General features: G+C 43.5%; 1 protein-coding gene across 1 annotated transcript; it reads right to left on the bottom strand.

Annotated features, from left to right (window-relative positions):
• Positions 1 to 273: 273 nt before the first annotated feature.
• LOC308283174 (extracellular calcium-sensing receptor-like) lies at positions 274 to 20,220 on the bottom strand (the record flags this gene model as incomplete). The annotated part of the gene is made up of 14 exons (XM_080723552.1): positions 274 to 462; positions 1,096 to 1,333; positions 1,856 to 2,010; positions 3,479 to 3,673; positions 4,899 to 5,092; positions 6,624 to 6,645; positions 6,840 to 7,070; positions 9,688 to 9,963; positions 11,923 to 12,129; positions 12,983 to 13,252; positions 14,965 to 15,051; positions 17,067 to 17,361; positions 18,929 to 19,059; positions 20,158 to 20,220. 14 exons carry the CDS (start codon positions 20,218 to 20,220, stop codon positions 274 to 276), a joined length of 2,553 nt encoding a protein of 850 aa, XP_080579678.1.
• Positions 20,221 to 20,589: the final 369 nt, after the last annotated feature.

The following is a 20,589-nucleotide window of genomic DNA, read 5'->3' as shown; positions in this document are numbered from 1 at the left end:
GTGGGCACCAGTCTGGGTTCTCCAACATATACTGTGCACACCCCCGGGAACATGCAGGACTATATTATATATTGTGATGTCAAGTGAAGCATGACCAATTTTAATATAGGGTGCATAATTATATACAGTACCTGTACTTTGACCCCCAGAGAATGAAGTGCTATTTTTTTAATAGGTTGGTTTATTCTGGTAGAAAACTGAATTTATTACAAGGTGATCAGCAATCAAATATATCTAAAGTATATAAACTTTACAGAACATAATATCATTGCTTCATGTCTTGGCGGCACCGCGACCCATGATGGACTTCTTAGTGTTTCGCTCAGGTTTTAAAAGCATTATATAACACTTGGGTCCAAACAGCGCCACCAAGAGGCCAAAGCTAGACGCTAAAATAGCGAACACCTCCACCAAGTCCACATATTTGCCTGGAGAGCTGACGTACGCCGGGATGAAGGCGATCTACATGGCGCAGAAGATTAGCATGCTGAAGGTGATCAACTTGGCCTCGTTGAAGGAAGTTTATAAGCTTTATTTCTCTAACAACAATATCATGGTTTGATGAGCCTTAATGAAATAGACCCGACAACAGATTTGACCGCGAGTCGGGACAATAGAGTTATAGCCTAATAGACCATATTCACACCGCGGCCATCTTGGATCACATGACTTCCTGGGATAGCAGCCTGCATTACAAACCATTGTGAACAATGGAGCGATGGTCCCAAAATATGAGTTCTGTTCAACCAATTTCTTTTGACCAAATTGGCAATTTTAATATAGGGTACATAATTTGCCTCTTATATACCTACCTGTACTTTGACCACCAGATAATAGAAGAAGTGCTATTTTTTTAAATAGGTTGGTTTAATCCTGTAGAGAACTGAATCTATTACAAGGTGATCAGCAACAAAACATCTACAGTAGGTAAACTTTACAGAATATACAGTAACATCAGTGCTTCTACGTCTTGGCACCACCGCGACCCATGATGGACTTCTTAGTGTTTCGCTCAGGTTTCAAAAGCATTATATAACACTTGGGTCCAAACAGCGCCACCAAGAGGCCAAAGCTAGACGCTAAAATAGCGAACACCTCCACCACGTCCGCGTATTTGCCCGGCGAGCTGACGTACGCCGGGACGAAGGCTATCCACACGGCGCAGAAGATCAGCATGCTGAAGGTGATCAACTTGGCCTCGTTGAAGTTGTCCGGGAGGTTCCTCGCCATGAAGGCGAGGACGAAGCTGAGCACCGCCAGCAAACCGATGTAACCCAGCAGCACCGCGAAGCCCACCGTCGATCCCACCTCGCACTCGTAGACGATCTTGTCGCTGAGGACCAATTGAACCAATTAAAGCTGATGAAAATTGGTGAAGTAAACACATGCTGTATATCAAATGCATAGAGACAGTGTGCGTGTATCTATTCTGCATCTAGCATTTTAGCAAGACCCAGATTCAGAGTGAACATTTTGAACTAAAATCTTTGCTTCTGGGGGTCCCTGGAACATACATACATTTTGGGGGTCCTTGACATGACAAAGTTTGAGAACTAGCTGAACTACTGCCAATCTTAACAGTTTTCTGAGTGTTCTCTCTCATGTCAAGGACACCACTAAAAATTTGGCCGTGGACCCCCATCACAAAATATTTTGTTCCACAGACCCCCAGAAACACCGATTTGAGTTAAAATGTTTCGCTCTGAATTTGGGTTTCGCCATTTTGGGTCTGTTAGATGCAGAATAGATACACGCAGACAGCGTAGTGCCTCAGTTAAAGGGCCACTTCACCTCTGGGACAACCCTATCTTATTTTATTGTTGTCTGGGACATGATCAACACAATCCTGAGTTACCTGAGGTACTGCGTGTTTTTGTGAGGCGTCGGCGAGGCCGACAGGAGCCAGGCCGCGCAGATCACGGCCTGGACGGAGGTGAGGACCAGAACGGTGCCCCTCTGCTGCATGGCGCCGAACCACTTCATGATGGCCGCACCGCCGGGCTTGGAGGCCTTCGTGGTGGGATTCAGATCAATCGATAGTCAATGAGAACATGAGGACACAGACAATGTATTAGGTGCAGGTCACTTAGAACGGGTACACATTATTGCGTATCATTATTTTATGCTTTAACTATTGAAAAAAAAAAAAACAGCAGATATACAAGCTCACAGCGCGGCACCGAGTGCCGCGCTGCGAGCTTGTAGATCTGCTATTTTTGGACCCGATTCTATGTGTGTCTTTTGAATCCTTCTAAGGTTTTTTGAAAAACCTGTTTCTATGTCAGCAATCTGGCCGGCCATCGTCAAAGAAAAGGTCCTTTTCACTTAACTGGAGCTCAGTTAGTCTGTTCTTGAGAGACTACTATGTCAGTGATTCTTAAACCTTTTCCATGTGAAGGACGCCCAAAATGATATTTATTTGGCCACGGACCCCCATCTCAAAATATTTAGTTCCAGGGACCCCCCAGAAGCAAAATTTGAGTTACAATCGTTCACTTTGAAAATACATATATTCAAAGATTTGCACACATTTTCACAACTTTTTCAAAAATAGCAGATCTACAAGCTCACAGCGCAGCACCGAGTGCTGCGCTGCGAGCTTGTAGACCTGCTTGGTTAAAGCGTTCAATCATTCTAGGCCCTAAATGGGTTAACGACTTGTGATTTTTGCAAGTCGACTCGACTCAGTAAAAAGTGGAGTTGAAGTCGACTTTATCCTTTATCGTCACATCACACACGACCCCCCAATTATTTTGGGGGGTCCCCAGATGATTAACTTAACGTGCAACATTGTTTTCTCACTCAACAGTAAACAAACCAACATAATGTTTAAGTGTATAGAGGGTATCTGCACATTTCTAAAGTGACAGTTTAAGGACTTTTTAATACCTCTAAAATGACTAATTAAACATTGTTCCAAATTGTCAGATATATAGAGGCAGAAATTGTGAAAATAGCAGATCTACATGCTCACTCACAACGCCTCGCGATTGTGAGCATGTAGATCTGTTATTTTCACAATAGAATGTTTTTTTATTTTATTTTTTTACTTTCAACTTTCGACTTTCTCTGGTGGGAGTCGACTTGTGTAATGAAGTCCACTAACGGCCGGACTACACTAAAAAAATGCGCGCATACGCGCGTACTGTCCGTGAAGACGACTTCTAAATCCTTCCTCTAAATCAGTGGTTCTCAAACTTTTTCACGTCAAGGACCCCCAAAATTACAGGTATTTAGCCACGGACCCCCATCTCAAAATATTTTGTCCCAGGGACCACCCAGAAGCAAATATTTGAGTTACAAATGTTCGCTTTTAAATAGATATATTCAAAGACTTGCAAAGAAAAATCATGATTTTTCAAAAATAGCAGATCTACAAGCTCGCAGCGCGGCACTCGGTGCCGCGCTGTGAGCTTGTATATCTGCTATTTTTCAATAGTTAAAGCAGTCAATAATCCTAGGCCTGAATGGGCCCTACCCTGAAGGCGGCCAGCACCACCATGGTCTTCACCAGGATGCAGGAGACGCAGAGGACGAAACTGATGCCGAACACGGCGTGTCTGAGCTGGCAGGTCCAGAGCCGCGGGCGTCCAATGAACAGCAGGGAGCACAGGAAGCACAGTATGAGCGACATCAGCAGCTGGAAGCTGAGCTCAGAGTTGTTGGCACGCACCTATAATAGGGATGGGACCATATGAGTAAGGGATAATGGTGGGAGAAATATGTGAAAAAGACGTTCACTTCCGGCAGAAAGCGTGAAAATTTGCACCTAGATGTATTTTTGGGCGCTGAATTCAAAAATTTCCCAAGGGATCTGGTCGTAAAATGAGAATTAGAGATGTCTCTAATTCACATACTATACAGGGAAAAAGGACCCCCCCTCCCAAAAAAAAAATCCTCTTTAAGTAGCATGTGAGGGGTCTATCTATGGGTTTTTCATGATTCCAAATCCATTGCAAGCATTTGTTTTGCACGCAAAACATTCCTTGGGCTAAAAATGGACCCCATAAAACTATGGTTTAGTTTTGTTTAGTGATGAGTCATCACTTTTCACAGTTTTGTAGGGTCCATTTTTAGCCCAAGGAATGTTTTTTCGTGCAAAACAAATGCTTGCAATGGATTCAGAATCATGGAAAAAACTGATTAATTTCGATTAATTAATTACAGAAAATGTACGCGATTAAAAAATTAACGCTTTTTAATCGCGCTTAGTTCTCACTGGACGAATTGCACCAACCAACAGTCAGAAAACCCCAGTACACGCAATGGCAGAAGCCGCCTATCAGACCACTTAATTTGCTCGGGAAATGGGAAATTTTGATTTAAAAAAAACTTGTATATAAAATGAGTTTTAATTGAAATAAAATTGCTTCTCAGGTCAAAGAATTATACGTGATTAAACATGCGATTAATTTCGATTAATTAATTACAAAGCTTCTAATTAATTCGATATTTTTTTTTAATCGAGTCCCAGCCCTAGATGTTATATGGAAAAACACAGCAGAGCTTATTACCTGGCTACTAAATAAAATTAATAATTTGACTCAAAACTAAAAACCATACAAAGTATTTCCTTGTTTAAAGACATCTGAAAGTATTCCACAAGTGTTGTGCTGGTGCATATCCGGTACCACTTAAACCCTCTATATAATTGGTACTTATACTATACGTACTTGATACAGTCTTTTTTCAATCTATCAAATGTCTTTGCCAAAAAATAGCCGATCTACAAGCTCACAACGTGTCGCGTTGTGAGCTTGTAGATCGGCTATTTTTTGGCAAATGTTCCGCCCCAGGATAATGGATTTTGATTATCACGATAATATCGTAAATCGCTATTTCCTTTGTCATAATAATCGTGATATGAAATGTTCATATCGTCCCATCCATGCGCGCACCATGGGCGTGTCTCGGTGATAGACGAAGATTCCGATGACGGCGGCGGAGATGAGCGTGCCCAGCAACGAGAAGGTTGTCAAGGAGATGCCCAGCGCCTCGTGGTAGGAGAGGAACTCCACGCTCTTGGGGACACAGCGGTCGCGCTGGGGACTGGACCAGAAGTCCTCCGGACAGCTGGTGCACTCTGTAGAGTCTGGCAAAGAAGGGACGATGAAAGGGACAGACGAGCACAGTATCTAAGTCTAAAGCAGTGGTTCTCGATCAGTGGTCCGGGGACCACCAGTGGTCCTTGAGGGGGTTCCAGGTGGTCCCCAGCAAAAATGGAGCCTTGGTAACCAAATGGACCCTTATACTGTAGGTCTTTAGCTCTTAAGAATGTAGAATGAAACCATTTGGTTTCATTTATCCTCTCAAGAGTAAAATTATTGTGAAATTACTTAATTTACAAGTTACTCCTATAGATACAGAATGGAATTGTGGTCAAAATCTTATCCAACGATAACAAAGCTAAACGATAACAAAACTAAACATATAGCCTATATTATTTAAGTTTTGGATCTGAGAGGCTAAATCTCATCAAATGGTGGTCCGTGGCTCAAATGCTGAATTTGGTCTAAAGATATACGTACAATATTCAAGGTTCAAGGTTGTACTTTATTGTTGCGTCTTTTGCACAGGTACACACGAGTAAAAACTTATTTTTGTTCGGCTTCCTTCAGACAACGCGCAGGCGATTCACAGCAAGGGGAAAAGCAGGCTATTCCTCCTGAGAAGACTGAGATCGTTTGGGGTGTGCAATAGGATGCTACAGATGTTCTATCAGTCTGTCATGGCAAGTGTCCTCTTTTTTGGCATAACATGCTGGGGTGGCAACAACAGAGTAGGTGACACGTTTAACCTAAACAGACTGGTGAAGAAAGCAGGCTCTGTCGTTGGGTCCTCCCTGCAGGGGGTGGAGGAAGTAACCAGGGCGCGCACTGCGAAGAAGCTAGATTCCATCTTGGAGAACTCCTCCCACCCCCTCCATCTAGAGATCACCAGTTACTGGAGTAAGAGAGGAAACGACCGCTTTGCCTACCCAGCACGGAGATGTGAGAGATTAGGAAAATCTTTTGTACCGGCTGCCCTTAAGCTGTACAACGAGACACATAACGGACGCTTGAAAAGGTCTCCCTTCCTAACTTAGACTTACGGAACCATTGCTGTATTGACTTTGACCTCTAAGGAACAATTGCTGTATTGACTTTGACCTCTAAGGACCTTCCAGGAAGAGTGCTCATGTGCGCCTTGCGGTGACACGCTTCCTAGTTTCTTATTTTTTTCGCACTGATTTTTGACACTGCACTATTAGGTTGTTAGTGTTGGTAGTTTCTGAGTATTTTTTTGCTTTGTTTAACATTGACAGTGAGATACTTGTTTGCACTAACTAGCATTGACTGCTATGGTCTCTTTTGCAAGACACTTTATGTATATATTCTTATATATTATTCGCCCCCTCTATTGATGCACCTTCTCCTTATTGGTACTGTACTGCTCTTGTCTTTGTTTAGTTTTTTTCCCTCTTATCTATCTTTCTTACGTCTCTGTAACTTTGTAAATAACTGTATACTGCTGTGCTTCTACTGGACAACTAAATTTCCCCCCTGGGATAATAAAGGTATCTATCTATCTATCTATCTATCTATCTACAATGCAGTGGTATATGCATACATATGCAAACCTACCTGTCTCATTGCTGATCTCCCCCTCAGAGCAAGGAATGCAGTCAAAGCAGCAGACAGGTTCGCCTTTCCTTCTGGCCAGACGGGTTCCAGGGGAACAGCTCTCACTGCACACTGACCGAGGAGGCTACTGAGGAAAGGAAAAATGCTCAATCTCAGTCCAAACTAGATTACGTTCACGTCACAAGCTCGACGTTAGCTCAACAAAGCCAAAGTGACCTTTTTGGAGTCAAAGTTCCAGAAGATTCTGTCCTCGTCGAGGATGAGTTCTTCACCCGCGGAGACCGACCTCTTGAACACTCCCACACTCTGAATCTGAAGTGTGCCTTCTTCAGGGAGCCACGACCAGTTCATGATATCCATGGCTGGTTCGGCCTCGCTGTTCCCATCAAACAATACCTGATCACCAACAGCTGTGCTGAAGTTGACCTTTTCCAGGTAATAAACAAGCTAGAAATCGGGATGGAAAAAGCAAGATTTAAAAGATATATCTATAAAAAAAAAAAAATGTGTGTACAAGTTACACAATAATGGGACTCCCTGCATAGAATACCTAAAAGAAAAATATCATGTGAAAAAAATATGTAAATACAAAAAGAAAAGAAAACATTGGTAAATATTTACTGCAGACAATGGCGCCTAAGGGCGAAAAGCAACCCGAGGTCACGCCATGTGTCTTGGCCATCTGTCTTGGCCATATATGGATTCTGTTAGTGTGGTTCTACTAACGGGGCATCAACTGGGATACAATCCCTTTTATGCCCATATGGAGATCCCTGCTCTGAGTAGGCTATCTGACATCACTGTGATGTCACAGTGATGTGTCAGGGGAACCACAGTGTCAGGCGTATCGACAAAAAAGACTGTTAAGCATGGTACCCCTGACATCACAGTGATATCAGAGCATGATGTCAGAACGACAAACCCATAGACCGTAAAAAAGTGTACACGTCCAGACGGACACGGACAAGCTGCCGTTTCTCACAGTAAACTGCGACCTACGGTCGCAATTATTATACATCATTATAAGACGGTTATTAATACAGGTTCATCCTAGTATGGCTGCTTTCATTCTTTGTACGAAAGTAATGTTTACACGTTATTATTATTTTTTTTAAATATTTTTATCCCACGTTTTTGCAACCCATTTTCTCATCCAGTGCCAACTAGTCCTGGTTTCCGCTCTCCCCCTGCCGCGCCAGGGGAATTGGGGAGCACCTGGCTGGCTAGGTAGTGTAGAAACCAGGACTACTGCATGTTTTTGTGAGGGCATCTACCCTTGGAGATACGGGGAGAACATGCAAACTCCACACAGAAAGGCCCTATCGGCAACCCCACCTAGGGTATGGGCGCTGATGACGCGGAGGGAGGAACGCGCCCCCAGCGCCCCCAGCGCCCACAGCTTCCCCCGGCGGGAATCGAACCCAGGACTTTCTAGCTGTGAGGCGAAGTGCTAACCACTGCACCACCGTGCCCCCAACCCCCCATGTTTACACATTATTATGCTGCATTCAATCCAACTATAAACTCCAGCAAACTGTTTATTAATAATACTAGAAGCTGGGCCGCCCTTCGGGCGGCCCAGCGTCTAGTCGGCGACCTGGCCAACTCGGAACAACGTAAATAGGGAATGAATGCCCCGCCCTTTAATGCAAACCCCATTATACCTGTTGTCATAGGACCCGTTTTGACCATCTGTTTGCCTGTGTCCATTTATGCCCATATATGGAGATATCTGTTATCTGTCTGTCTGTCAGCGTCCATTTTATGTCCATATATGGAGATCACTGCAGATATAGTTCTGGGTCCATTTTATGCCCATATATGCCCATATATGGAGATATCTGTCTATTTGCGTCCATTTCACGCCCATATATGGAGATCTCTGAATCTGTCTGTCTGTGTCCCTTTATGCCCGTATATGGAGATCTTTGTGATTCTGCGTAAATTTTATGCCCATATATGCCATTTGCGTCCATTTTATGCCCATTTATGGAGATCTCTGTATCCGTCTGTCTGTGTGTCTGTCTGTGTCCCTTTATGCCGTATGAGATCTCTGAATCTGTCTGTCTGTGTCCCTTTATCCATTTTATGCCCATATATGGGGGCATTCATTTTATGCCCATATATGGAGAACGCGCGTGCCCGTGGGACGAACGGTTCTCATATGGGGGCATTCATTTTATGCCCATATATGGAGAACGCGCGTGCCCGTGGGACGAACGGTTCTCGAGATACGCGGATTACCTACATACATACACACTCACAGAGATTTTTTGTTGACTCATGTGGCGTACGTCTGCCCATATATGCCCATATATGGAGATATCTGTCTATTTGCGTCCATTTCACGCCCATATATGGAGATCTCTGAATCTGTCTGTCTGTGTCCCTTTATCCATTTTATGCCCATATATGGGGGCATTCATTTTATGCCCATATATGGAGAACGCGCGTGCCCGTGGGACGGAACGCGCGTGCCCGTGGGACGAACGGTTCTCGGAGATCTCTGAATCTGTCTGTCTGTGTCCCTTTATCCATTTTATGCCCATATATGGGGGCATTCATTTTATGCCCATATATGGAGAACGCGCGTGCCCGTGGGACGGAACGCGCGTGCCCGTGGGACGAACGGTTCTCATATGGGGGCATTCATTTTATGCCCATATGGAGAACGCGCGTGCCCGTGGGACGAACGGTTCTCGAGATACGTGGATTACCTACATACATACACACTCACAGAGATTTTTTGTTGACTCATGTGGCGTACGTGATGTCAGAGCCTTTTATGAAGTGATGTCACAATGAGTCAGAGCTTTCGCCGATTTCCTCAGAAACAGCCTGATGTCAACAATCAACCCCGCATAAGGAGATTCCGAACGTTTCGCGCCGGTTTGGGAAAACCGCGCGTCGGGTCGGGTCGAGACCCGGCACTGCACTCCGTGCCGCGGCGGGGAACGCGCGTGCCGAATCTGAAGCCGGTGGGACGAACGGTTCTCGAGATACGCGGATTACAAACACACACACACACACGCAGAGACTTCTCGCATTTATAGATAGATCACACCTGCCACGGCTGGACTGTCTGCAAAGTGGCACAGCTGTGCCCAGAGAAAGGCCCTCTTCCTGGCACACACTGCAGCATGTCATGGAGGGCGTGGGCCAGAGCATACACAGCCCTGTAGACGTTGGACTCTGCCCTGAGCTCAGCCACATCCAGCAGTTTGGTGTCTGCCGTTGCCAGGTCCTCTTGTCCAGTACACACCCGTCCACCAGCATCCGCCCACTCTGGCGGAAAAGGTGCGTATTTACACTGGAACGTGTGCTCCCAGAACTGCCTCACCTGAAGAGACACAATGAACAGGGACGTGCAGAGAATATTAGAGAGGCAGGGGCTGACATTTTTAACTCTTATTGTGCCTATCCCAAACTAGTTTGGGATAATTTGGACCGTCCTGGGTGCCTATCCCGAACTAGTTTGGCTTTTTTTTTTTTTTTTTTTTTTTAGCCGGGCCGTCGACCGTCATCTGTTTACACGGCCCGCGAGAGCGTCGCGCCGCCGATATTTACCATCCAATGCAATCCAGGATCTTTAGAGCTCATTTTCTCTGTTCCATGCATATCCATGAGGTGTGCAAGGTTTAATCATGGCTAAATCACCGAAAATAGGGCTTCTAAAATGGTGTGCAAGGTTTAATCATGGCTAAATCACCGAAAATAGGGCTTCTAAAATGCTTGGTAGCCAATAGCTAACTTCAAGCTAACTTCATCCTGTCCCTGTTCATGCACAAAGGAAAGTGTTCAGGCGCGTCATGTCTAAGCACGGCTTGTGCATATACAACGCTTGTCTATGGTGGATTCTTTGGCCATTGGGCGCCCTCTAGTGGTGAAAAGGTGGCACTGAAAGGGTTAAAAGGGCTTCTTATTGACAATATTGAAAATAGCCGACCTCCAAGCTCACAACGTGTCGCGCTGCAACACATTGTGAGCTTGGAGGTCGGCTATTTTCGGTGCTTGATATACTGAACTAAGCATAATCAAGTGAATACCGGAGATGTGGCGTAACAGCATGGATTTCTACACAGAGTGGGCTAATCTTTTCAACATAAGATGCTGCATTAAAGTTCAGGAGAGTTTGGACAAGGCAGTTCTCTTGAATGCTGCCTTCTGGTATGGCATGGAATGAGGGCATTTGCATTTCTTTCACCATAGTGAAAACTGCGTTCATGGTCTGGAGAGGGCACTTTTTACAGACGGATAAAAGGGCAGGGGCTCAAGCCCCCTTTGATGTCTATGTGTGCACGTGCCTGACAATGAATGCTGAAAACAGATATATGATACTGTGATTGTATTGATATGTGAATATTAAAGAAAACACAGAGAGCCATTTATAGCCCAAGGAATGTTTTTTGTGCAAAACAAATGCTTGCAATGGATTCAGCATCACGACAAACCCCTAGTTAGATCCCTCACATCCTACTTAAATACCCAGAACAAATGTGTTTTGGGTATTTTCCTTCTGTATTGAAAGTCGATGGGAGCCCAACTTGATTTGGCCGCTGTGGCGACCCCAAATGTCGCAGACTTGCGTGCCCTAGCTAAATCATTAGAGCATGCCCTGGGCTACATCTGTGCAAAATTTGGCGCTTTTAGACTGATTAGCGCGAAATATCCCTAACGCCCCCGACTATAAGGTATCCTACAGGTCTAGGCTTTTGCGTGTTGTTTGCTTTGACTGCATTCTGGATTCTGTGCAGCAGGGTGTGCATTTCCTTTTAGACAGCAGAAAACTGTTGGGTGCTGTGTGATATGTTTGTTCTTTACTGACAATTCAAAGGGGCTTTATTGGCATGAGAAAACATACGTTTACATAGCCATTTGCAGACAGTGCAAAGGTGACAATGTGTGTGCACATTCTGGTGGTATATATAAAGTAGCTTGTTTTATCTATCATATTTTAGTTGTTTCTTCTGCAATTAGCCAAATAAAAATCAAACCTCGGTTCGAAGTGAAGCGGTGAATTTTTGAAATCTATGAAATCTTTGTTCTAGATCTATACTTTGTGTTATATTCTGAATGAATGAATGATTTTGTCTGGAGGGCCAAATTGTCATGTGAAGCTTGACCAATCCTCAATACTGCATGCATGGGACATGACACGGACACGGGACACCTTGGAAGCCTATAGGACAGACCGTACGGGACAGACAAAGCCACTCCTTGGAAGAGGCTTTCACTGCTTCAAAAACACGATTTACTATTCTGTACCTACCATACGTTGACATTGAACCAAAAGACTCACTATGATGTTTTCATGGCTGCTGTCGAGGTCGTTGTCGGGGTGTATTTTCAACAAGAAGTCCTTGAACCCCGGTATGTCTCCTCTGCGCAGGGCCACACCCAGGCTGCCTCTCAGGTAGGGGATGTAGCGAGGAACCTGCAGGTACGTGGCCTCCGCAAAGCCCACGTGAGCTATGTACTGTAGACCTGTCACCTTCTGCCTCACCACCTGTTGGTGGGGGTCAACAGCAACTGTAATAATACAAATAATAATAATACAATCTGTACATTATCAATGTATGGCAGTATTATTTGTATATCATCTTTCAACAACGCAATTCAATGTGCTTTACACAGAACATCAAGCAAAGGAGAGACACTTATACAATATCTTTTGAATGATTCTGTTTACTTTTGTTTCTTTCGATTCACAAGCTAATGTATTGGGTCAGATGCTAGTTATTAGTAGTATATTGTATATTTTTGGTTCTTGATTGGGTTTTAGACTCAACTTTTAGAAAATCGATGCATCTGGTTCGTCCAATGTAATTGTGATGTCTATGTCAAATAAATAAATGTGACATAATGACATTAGGATGCATAAAACAATTGAAAAGGTAACTCAATCAAAGACAGGGGCAAACAGAAAGGTCTTTAGTTGTGTTTTAAAAGGACAAATGCAAACTATTATAACAACATAACATGTAGTTTTAGCAATGAGATGTGTGAATGGTTAGATTATTTTGCTTATGGTGCAGAGATGAATAGGGAAGAAATTACGCAAATCATTGAGCTTTTAATTTGATGAATTGAGAGTGTAAAATGAAACCAAATGGACCCATAAAGGTCCATCTAGTTTCATTTTACAAGAGTTTACATTACTTAATTTACAAGAAGTCTTCGCAATTGTTGGCCTGCTATCAGTCCTATGATACCACATCGATACAGCATGGAATTGTGGACAAAAAAGATAATAAAATAGCTATTCAAAGTTTTGGCTAAATCTCATCAAATGGTCCTCGATACGAAAAAGGTTGAAAACCTCAGCGCTAAACGAACATACAGATCGTAACCCCCCCGACCTCGTCCAGGAGTTGAATCGACGGGAGCCCGTACGCGATCACGGCGACCACGCGTGCCGTGGACGTCTTCATCATGGAGACGACCCTGGTGGTCTCGGCGGGGTCGCTGTCCCAGGGCAGAGGCTCCATGTAGGCCAGGCAGGCCCAGCTGGAGCGGGCCAACTCGGCCTGGAAGATCTGGGCCGCGTCGCGGCCGTAGGCGTCGTCGATGAACAGCAGCCCCACCCAGGTCCACCCGAACCTCCTCATGATCTGCAGCATGGCCTGCACCTGAATGGATGATAAAGAAAGGAGGCCTTAACCGATTTCGTGCCGCCGACATGAAAGGGTTAATTGTTCAGCGTGCCGGTCGCTTTCTCCGTCCGCGGCCAGTCTCTTATTTTGAAGGCCGGAAGTAGATCGAGATAACAATTCCTACTTGACGATGTTCATGAATTTTAATTTTTCCCATTTTTATGTATTTTTTTGGTGTCCCACCAGCATGTTCTATTTCTCCTATTTCTCCTATGTCCTATTTCTGACCATTGAGTCTTTCTCAGTTTATGTAAGCAGGTCTCAGAAAGGGCTTTCTGATTTTAGGTTCGATTGTGACATCACAATCGGGACCTACTGCTACTGCTGTGCTGAGTGGGGGTTGGGGTGGGCAGGCCTGCTGAGCAGGAGGTGGGGAGGAGTGTGGGGCCAAAACTGGATATTTTGAGATGGGGGGCCAAAAACATGTTTGACATGAAAAGGTTTGAGAACCACTGAAGAAGGATTTAGAAGACATTTTGTAGAATCGGGTCAAAAATATTAAAAGATTTGAAAAATGTTAACTATTTTTCTAAAATAGCAGATCTACAAGCTTGCAACACGGCTCTCGGTGATGCGCTGTGAGCTTGTAGGTCTGCTATTTTTGTAATAGTTAAAGCAGAAAATAATAGTTAAAGTAGATTAAATCTATGTAACACAGATTTGCAAATGGAGAATTTCGCCCCTAGAAGGTTATTTCACCTTTAGTTCACATTCTTTTGTCCCAAAAATAGTAGTTCAGATGTTTTTTCTTTTGTTTGTTTTTTTCTTAAAACGCAATCTTGTCCTTTCTACCTACCCGACCACGGCTTCAAACAGGAGCGATTGGTTATATTGTTAATCGGTTTGTTTGTCTCGCTCGAAAGTTGTACATCATGACTCTGGTCTCGATTTGCACCAGGTGCTGCCAGTATTTGTTCAAATATCTACGTTTTGAGAACAATAATGGCAGCCCCCTGTGCATATGACACTGTGGAGGGAATACAATGAGTATCTACGCGTCTGTGTCTGTGTCTGTGTATCTCTGTCTGTCTGTCTGTCTGTCTGTCTGTCTCCGTCCGTCTATGATTTGAAATTGCACAGCACATCTCTCATTGGCTTATTTGTATTACTGTTGGAGCCTAAGGTCTCTATTGACAGCATCCAAAGAGAATGCATTTAGACCTCGGCCGGTTTTCCCAAAGCCATTTTAGCCCATCGTAGCTCACGCATGGTCGTAGAGACCAAGCCCCGACCGACATGTTCCCGTGTTTACATGGGTTCGGGCAGAGCGACTTAATTAGCCCCCTACAACTACACCAACATTCAGATTTCCCTCACTCCTGTCTAAATACGGTATGGCATTCTATAATTACCCGTATCCTCCAATCGCTGTCTGTTTTCCTGGCGTTCATGCGCACCAACCTTCGTATTAAAGAACACAGAGGATACGGGTAATTGTAGAATGTAGTACCGTATTTAGACAGGAGTGAGACTTTATTAAGCACTTTGTTTGTGAAATCTGAATGATGGTGTAGTTGTAGGGGGCTAAATAAGTTGCTCTGCCCGAACCCAAATTTAAACACAGGAACATGACAGTCGGGGCTCGGTCTCTACGACCATGCGTGAGCTACGATGGGCTAAAATAGCTTTGGGGAAACCCGGCCCTTGTCATTGTGGGATCTATGTAGGAGACTGATGGATATATTCACCTGGATGGTGTTACTAACGATGGTTCTGAAGAAAGAAGGGTGCTGATAGCGATCACTCAGACAGGAGCACATGGCGTGGGAACTTACCTGGAAAAACATACACACAAAACAACTGTCATGTAATATCGTTTCTGTCCAAAACTGTTGCTTTGCAGGATTCAAATGAAAAAATATCAAAAGTAGCAGATCTACCAGTAAGACTCCCTAATCAGGAGATAAGCGACTGTCAGGTTGCATACACAAACTTTAGAAGGCAATGGTAGCCAATCAGGAGGGAATATGGGAAATGGGACAGATCCATGTTGATGACATGACTCTAGACTACTGTGTACCGCTTTGCATGATTTTAGGGCAAAATCTGTAGGAGCAGTGTCCAAAAATGTGTTTAGCAAGAATCTGCCTCATGGTGGCGCTAGAAGAGGGCAATGGTGGCGGAGATATGAGTAGGGCAAAAGGGTGATGTGACGGACAGACAGACAGACTGACAGATTGACAGACTGACAGACTGACAGACTGACAGACTGACTGACTGACAACCGGTGGAGGTTTTGATAGTAACTGCGACCTAACAGTCGCAACAAACTCATAAGGCCTGTGGATCTGTTACTTTTGATGCTTTTGTGCACTGTAGTATGATCAAGTAGGAAATTAATTTACAAAAGAAGCAATGATATACAACTCTGCTGATTTATCTTTATTTTATTTTGAGAATTGTCCCTTGTGGGGCGAGGAGGACTGACGAGGCTGTTCTCATGCTCCACTCGACCGCTCAAAGAGATTCACTGGCATTATTCTCTCTCTCTCTCTCTCCCTCTCCCTCTCTCTCCCTCTCTCTCTCTCTCTCTCTCTCTCTCTCTCTCTCTGACAAACAAACAATAAACAATCTGACCATATATATCTGTATTTTAATTAAATGCGCTGAGAGTCGCGTGCAGGAATTGCACTGTGGGCACACCATTTGCAACGTATTTTGTATTGCTAACATGGTTGCAACCTTTAATGTATGGATCACAGTGATTCACAAATAAAGTTTTAATGTCACAATGTTTTAATGTGTAAAACATTATGAATATTGCACCTAACAGCTTACTCACCAAAGCCAGTTATATACACAAACATTGTATGTGCCTATGAGAGAAGCCTGACTTTCAATTCCCCCTGCCTCCCCTTCTATTTTCCCCCTCCTTTCTCTTTGTGGAAACAACAAAAACGACAGAGCTTGCACACAAACACATTTCACCCACTGTTTTACAGCTGTTCTTAACCCTGTAAGGCCTGAATTAATTTCTACTTGCAAAAAAATAAATAAAATAAAATAAAAATAAAAAATAAAGAGAAAATCAACCTTTCAGATGGTGTTGTAGGAGTACTTTGGAGAGGATATGTAATGTTTTTTTGTTTTAGTTTTATAGCCATAAGTCATGCTCTAATTTATATTTGGGGGATATCTTTCACAATAATGTACATGTTCTAGACATACTAATGATCATCAAAGAAATGATTACAGGCATTTTACTTGTGTTTTTTGTGCTTCAGCTTCAGTGAGAAAGTTAGATGTTGTTCGTCCAGACTCTGGACTCCAGAGAAGTTGTGTGTGAATATCAGCCTCTGTGGAAACGCAATAGTTTCCTCTGAGATGTAGTGGAGTAGAAGTAAAATAATAGACATGTGTAAATACTGAAGAAAGAAAACCACTGCAATCAGGTGCAGGAATGACAAGTGCTAGAACGAACAAAGGAAACGCTAACCCCATCCCTCACACCTCTCCCCTCTCCTGTCATTTCCCTGCACTCTAATATGCTTGAACTGTTCCTACTGCAAAGTCTTTTTTGCACTCACTCTCTCTTTTTTCAGTCTTTTTACGTTTTATTATTATATTATCGTTGTTGGTGTTGTTGACTATGCTGCTGCATTGTCTGAAGGAAGCCAAACAAAATTAAGTTTTACTCTCATGTACCATGCACACACAAGATGCAAGATGACGCACAACCTTGAACATCAAGATATAAACCTCGATGAACAACCAAATCACCAAATGCATAATCAGATGCTGGTAGAAAATAAAACAAAAAAGGGTGTGGCGGTTCAAATAAGCAACTTACCAGGGGCACCATGAACCGACTCAACAGACTAGAGACGGCGACAGAGTTGGCCGAGGAAGGATCCCCCACGATACCGAGCACCGGCGGCGAGCCAACGCAGCCCTCGACCAGTTGGATCCGCTCCTCTCTGCCGCTGATGGACGACAGCGCCGCGCGGAAGGCGATCTCCAGCGTGAGGCAGGTGTCGTAGAGGATGTACCCCAGGGTCACGTTGGGCAGCAGGCGCGGGTTCCTGTTGATCTCTGTGACGGCGAAAGCCATGGTCTGGGCCAGCCTGAACTCGTCAATGCTGAAACTGAACACACAACCATGCAGGCACGTGCACACATAGACATCAAAGGGGGCTTGAGCCCCTGCCCTTTTATACGTCTGTAAAAAGTGCCCTCTCTCCAGACCATGAATGCAGTTTTTACCATGGTGAAAGACATGCAAATGCCCTCTTTCCATGCCATACCTGAAGGCAGCGTTCAAGAGAACTGCCTTGTCCAAACTCTCCTGAACTTGAATGCAGTGTCTTATGTTGAAATAATTGCCCTCTCTGTATAGAAATCCATGCCGTTACGCCGCATCTCCAGTATTCACTCACTTATGCTTTCAGTGTGGCATCAAGAACCGAAAATAGCCGACCTCCAAGCTTGAAGGTCTGCTATTTTCAATATTTTCACCAAAAGGCCCTTTTAGAAATTTCAGCCCCTGCCTCTCTAACATTCTCTGCACGTCCCAGCACACAACCTTGCATGTTAGTATATATTTGTAGAATTTGTAGTATACAGCATCAACTAATCAACATAAACTATACCAGTGTTTCTCCAACTTTCAAACTTCAAGGTCTCCCCTTAACTCTGACCGTGTACAAATGTCGGGTTCATTTGGTTCCATTTGTACAGAGTTTCAGACTTGTATGGGTAAATTTTGACCCCCCTAAAGGAACCCAAAGAGTCCCTGGAATCCACTTTGAGAAACATTGAACTACACAACATCAACTAGCATCAACTAAATATGGTACCGTACATCAAAACAAGGTCCCTGTCAGTGGTGGGAAAATGATTTACTAAAAGTATCAATACAACATTGTATAAATAGTCTTTTACAAGTGAACGTCTGTTGTTCAAAATCCACTCCAACAAGTATTCATCGTGTAGAATGTCCCATTCCACAAGTTTTCAAAATGCATAAAAGTAGCAGATCCACAAGCTCACAACGTGTCACCATGCCACGCGTTGTGAGCTTGTAGATCGGCTATCTTCAAATAGCCTAAGTGCTGAAGTGGCTATTGCATGTTTTTGTATTAATAATCTAAATCTATACGTAACTATCAGTAACTAATCGTTTTCAAAGTAAAAGGATAGAAATTTGTACTTAACCCTGCAAGGCCCACTGTCGCTTTTTGAACACATTTATATTTGATTAAAAAAAAAAGAGTTTAAATAATTAGTTTTCCTGTTGTTTTTTCACTTAAACATCACCATTGGATCCTATTGTTTAGTATTAGTTTAGAGTCTGGACAAACAACATCTCACTTTCTCACTGAAACTATTTCTCACAAAAACATAAATTTTTTTGGTGATCATTAGAATGTCCAGAAGTACATATGTTATTATTGTGAAAAATATCCCCCTAAATGTAAATTAGAGCATGATTTATGGCTATAAAACCTTACAAAAACATTTGTTTTTAAAATATTAAATTGTACTCCTTCAAGACCATCTGAAAGGTCTGAATTTTTTTTTTTTTTTTTTTTTGCAAGTAAAAATGTATTTGGGCCTTACAGGGTGAAATAGTACTTGAGTACAGTGCATGTTCTTACTTACCTTACACCACCCTGTTCACTTGCTTTGCTGTATTGTCTTTGTGACACTCACCCATAGCAGACAGTGTCTTGTTGCTCGGAGGTGAAGGACAGGTCGGGGAACACGGAGGAGAGGTGGATGTCGAACACGGCTCCCAGAACCAGGTCCCCGGGCTTGTAGATTCTGTTGAGATTGAACGGCGCCTGCAGCACACAGGAAGAGGAGGAAGGTGAGGAAGACAAGGGAGAGAAGGAAGAGAACAATGTCAAGTACAAAAGCGGGCGTGTGCCAAGAGAAACCCTCATGACTGTTCTCCTCTGTCTAGCATAACATTCCCCCCCTCTCCCTCCCTTCTCTAAACCCAGTGTCCAGTTTTATATACAATGCCGTGCCATCCCCATGTGCCATCCTTATGGCATTGCGTAATCTTTCGCAACACCCACCAGGGCCCGATCAAGCAGCGGTGGGAGGCAGGGCTTAACGTATACCAGGCCCTGCGCTACGGGGTGGGGGGCCTGGGGGGACATTGCACCCTCAGTTGCAAGTTGTGCCCCCTCAGTTTATATTCTATGTAAAGTCAAGAGAATATCAAAAACAACACAAATATTGGCTGAATATTATTATTGTCATAGAGATTACAATAATTGAAACACAGTTTAATCCGCAATTTAAAATCACCTAAACCACAGTCGCAGTAGCAGAGGCTGTTATTTTACCTCCCAAAAACTGGCATCTGTTGTAGGTATTATAGATAATGAAAAGAATTTTCATTATTGCAGTGGTTCTTCTTAACCTTTCCAGGTGGCGACCCCCAAAATAATCATATTTTAACTGGGGACCCCCCCACCCTGACGAGCACTAAGAGTTGAGGAATTACATTTTGTATAACATGGTTCTATTGTGAAAATAGCCGATCTACAACTACATGTAGATCGGCTATTTTCACAATTTCTGCCTCTGATATTTGACAATTTGGCCAATGTTTAATTTGTCAATTTTGAGGTATTAAAAAGCCCTTAAAAATTTCACTTTAGAAATGTGCAGATAATAATTTGGGGGGTCCCGACCCACAGGTTGAGAACCACTGCATTAGTGTACAATACTTTCGTGGCGGAAATAACGTTGTGTGTGTTCTGTCTGTGATGTGTCAATCACGCCATAGTAGTCACCATCAGCTGTTAAGTTGCTGACCCCAGCAATCACGTGCACAATGTGCACGGCACGCACGCAGGGCCCTGGAGCCAAGGTGGTCTTGCCCGGCACTGCCACCTGAAAATCAACATTTCAATGAGCACCTGTACACAGTCGGAGACTCCGCTGTCCGTTTTCGCCAACTTGGAGACAATCCATTTTCCAACTTCCATTGGGTAGATTTAAAAAATAAATATGTATATATATATATATATATATATATATACTGTATTCAGTGACATTTTATCATTTTCTGTGAGTCCCTTATTTTTCTTCGAAATAAAGGAAAGACAGGGGGCCTTTATTACACGCTATTATACGCTTCACATATCTTGGACTCACTTTGGACAATAAACTGAGGTTTGATCACATTACATCTGTCCATAAACGTTTTCAGCAAAGACTTCATGTAATCCGTAAGCTAAGATCACTATCCGTTGCCCCCCATCTTCTGTTATTACTGTACAAAAGCATTATACAACCGGTTCTGTTGTACTGCTCTGCATGTTTCTTCACCATACTGTCCATGCCTAACAGAAACA

Source organism: Nannobrachium achirus (assembly GCF_963921795.1).
Source record: "Nannobrachium achirus genome assembly, chromosome: 4".
Taxonomy (NCBI): Eukaryota; Metazoa; Chordata; class Actinopteri; order Myctophiformes; family Myctophidae; genus Nannobrachium; species Nannobrachium achirus.
Note: the sequence above shows the minus strand (reverse complement) of the source record. Positions and strands in the feature narration are given on the sequence as shown.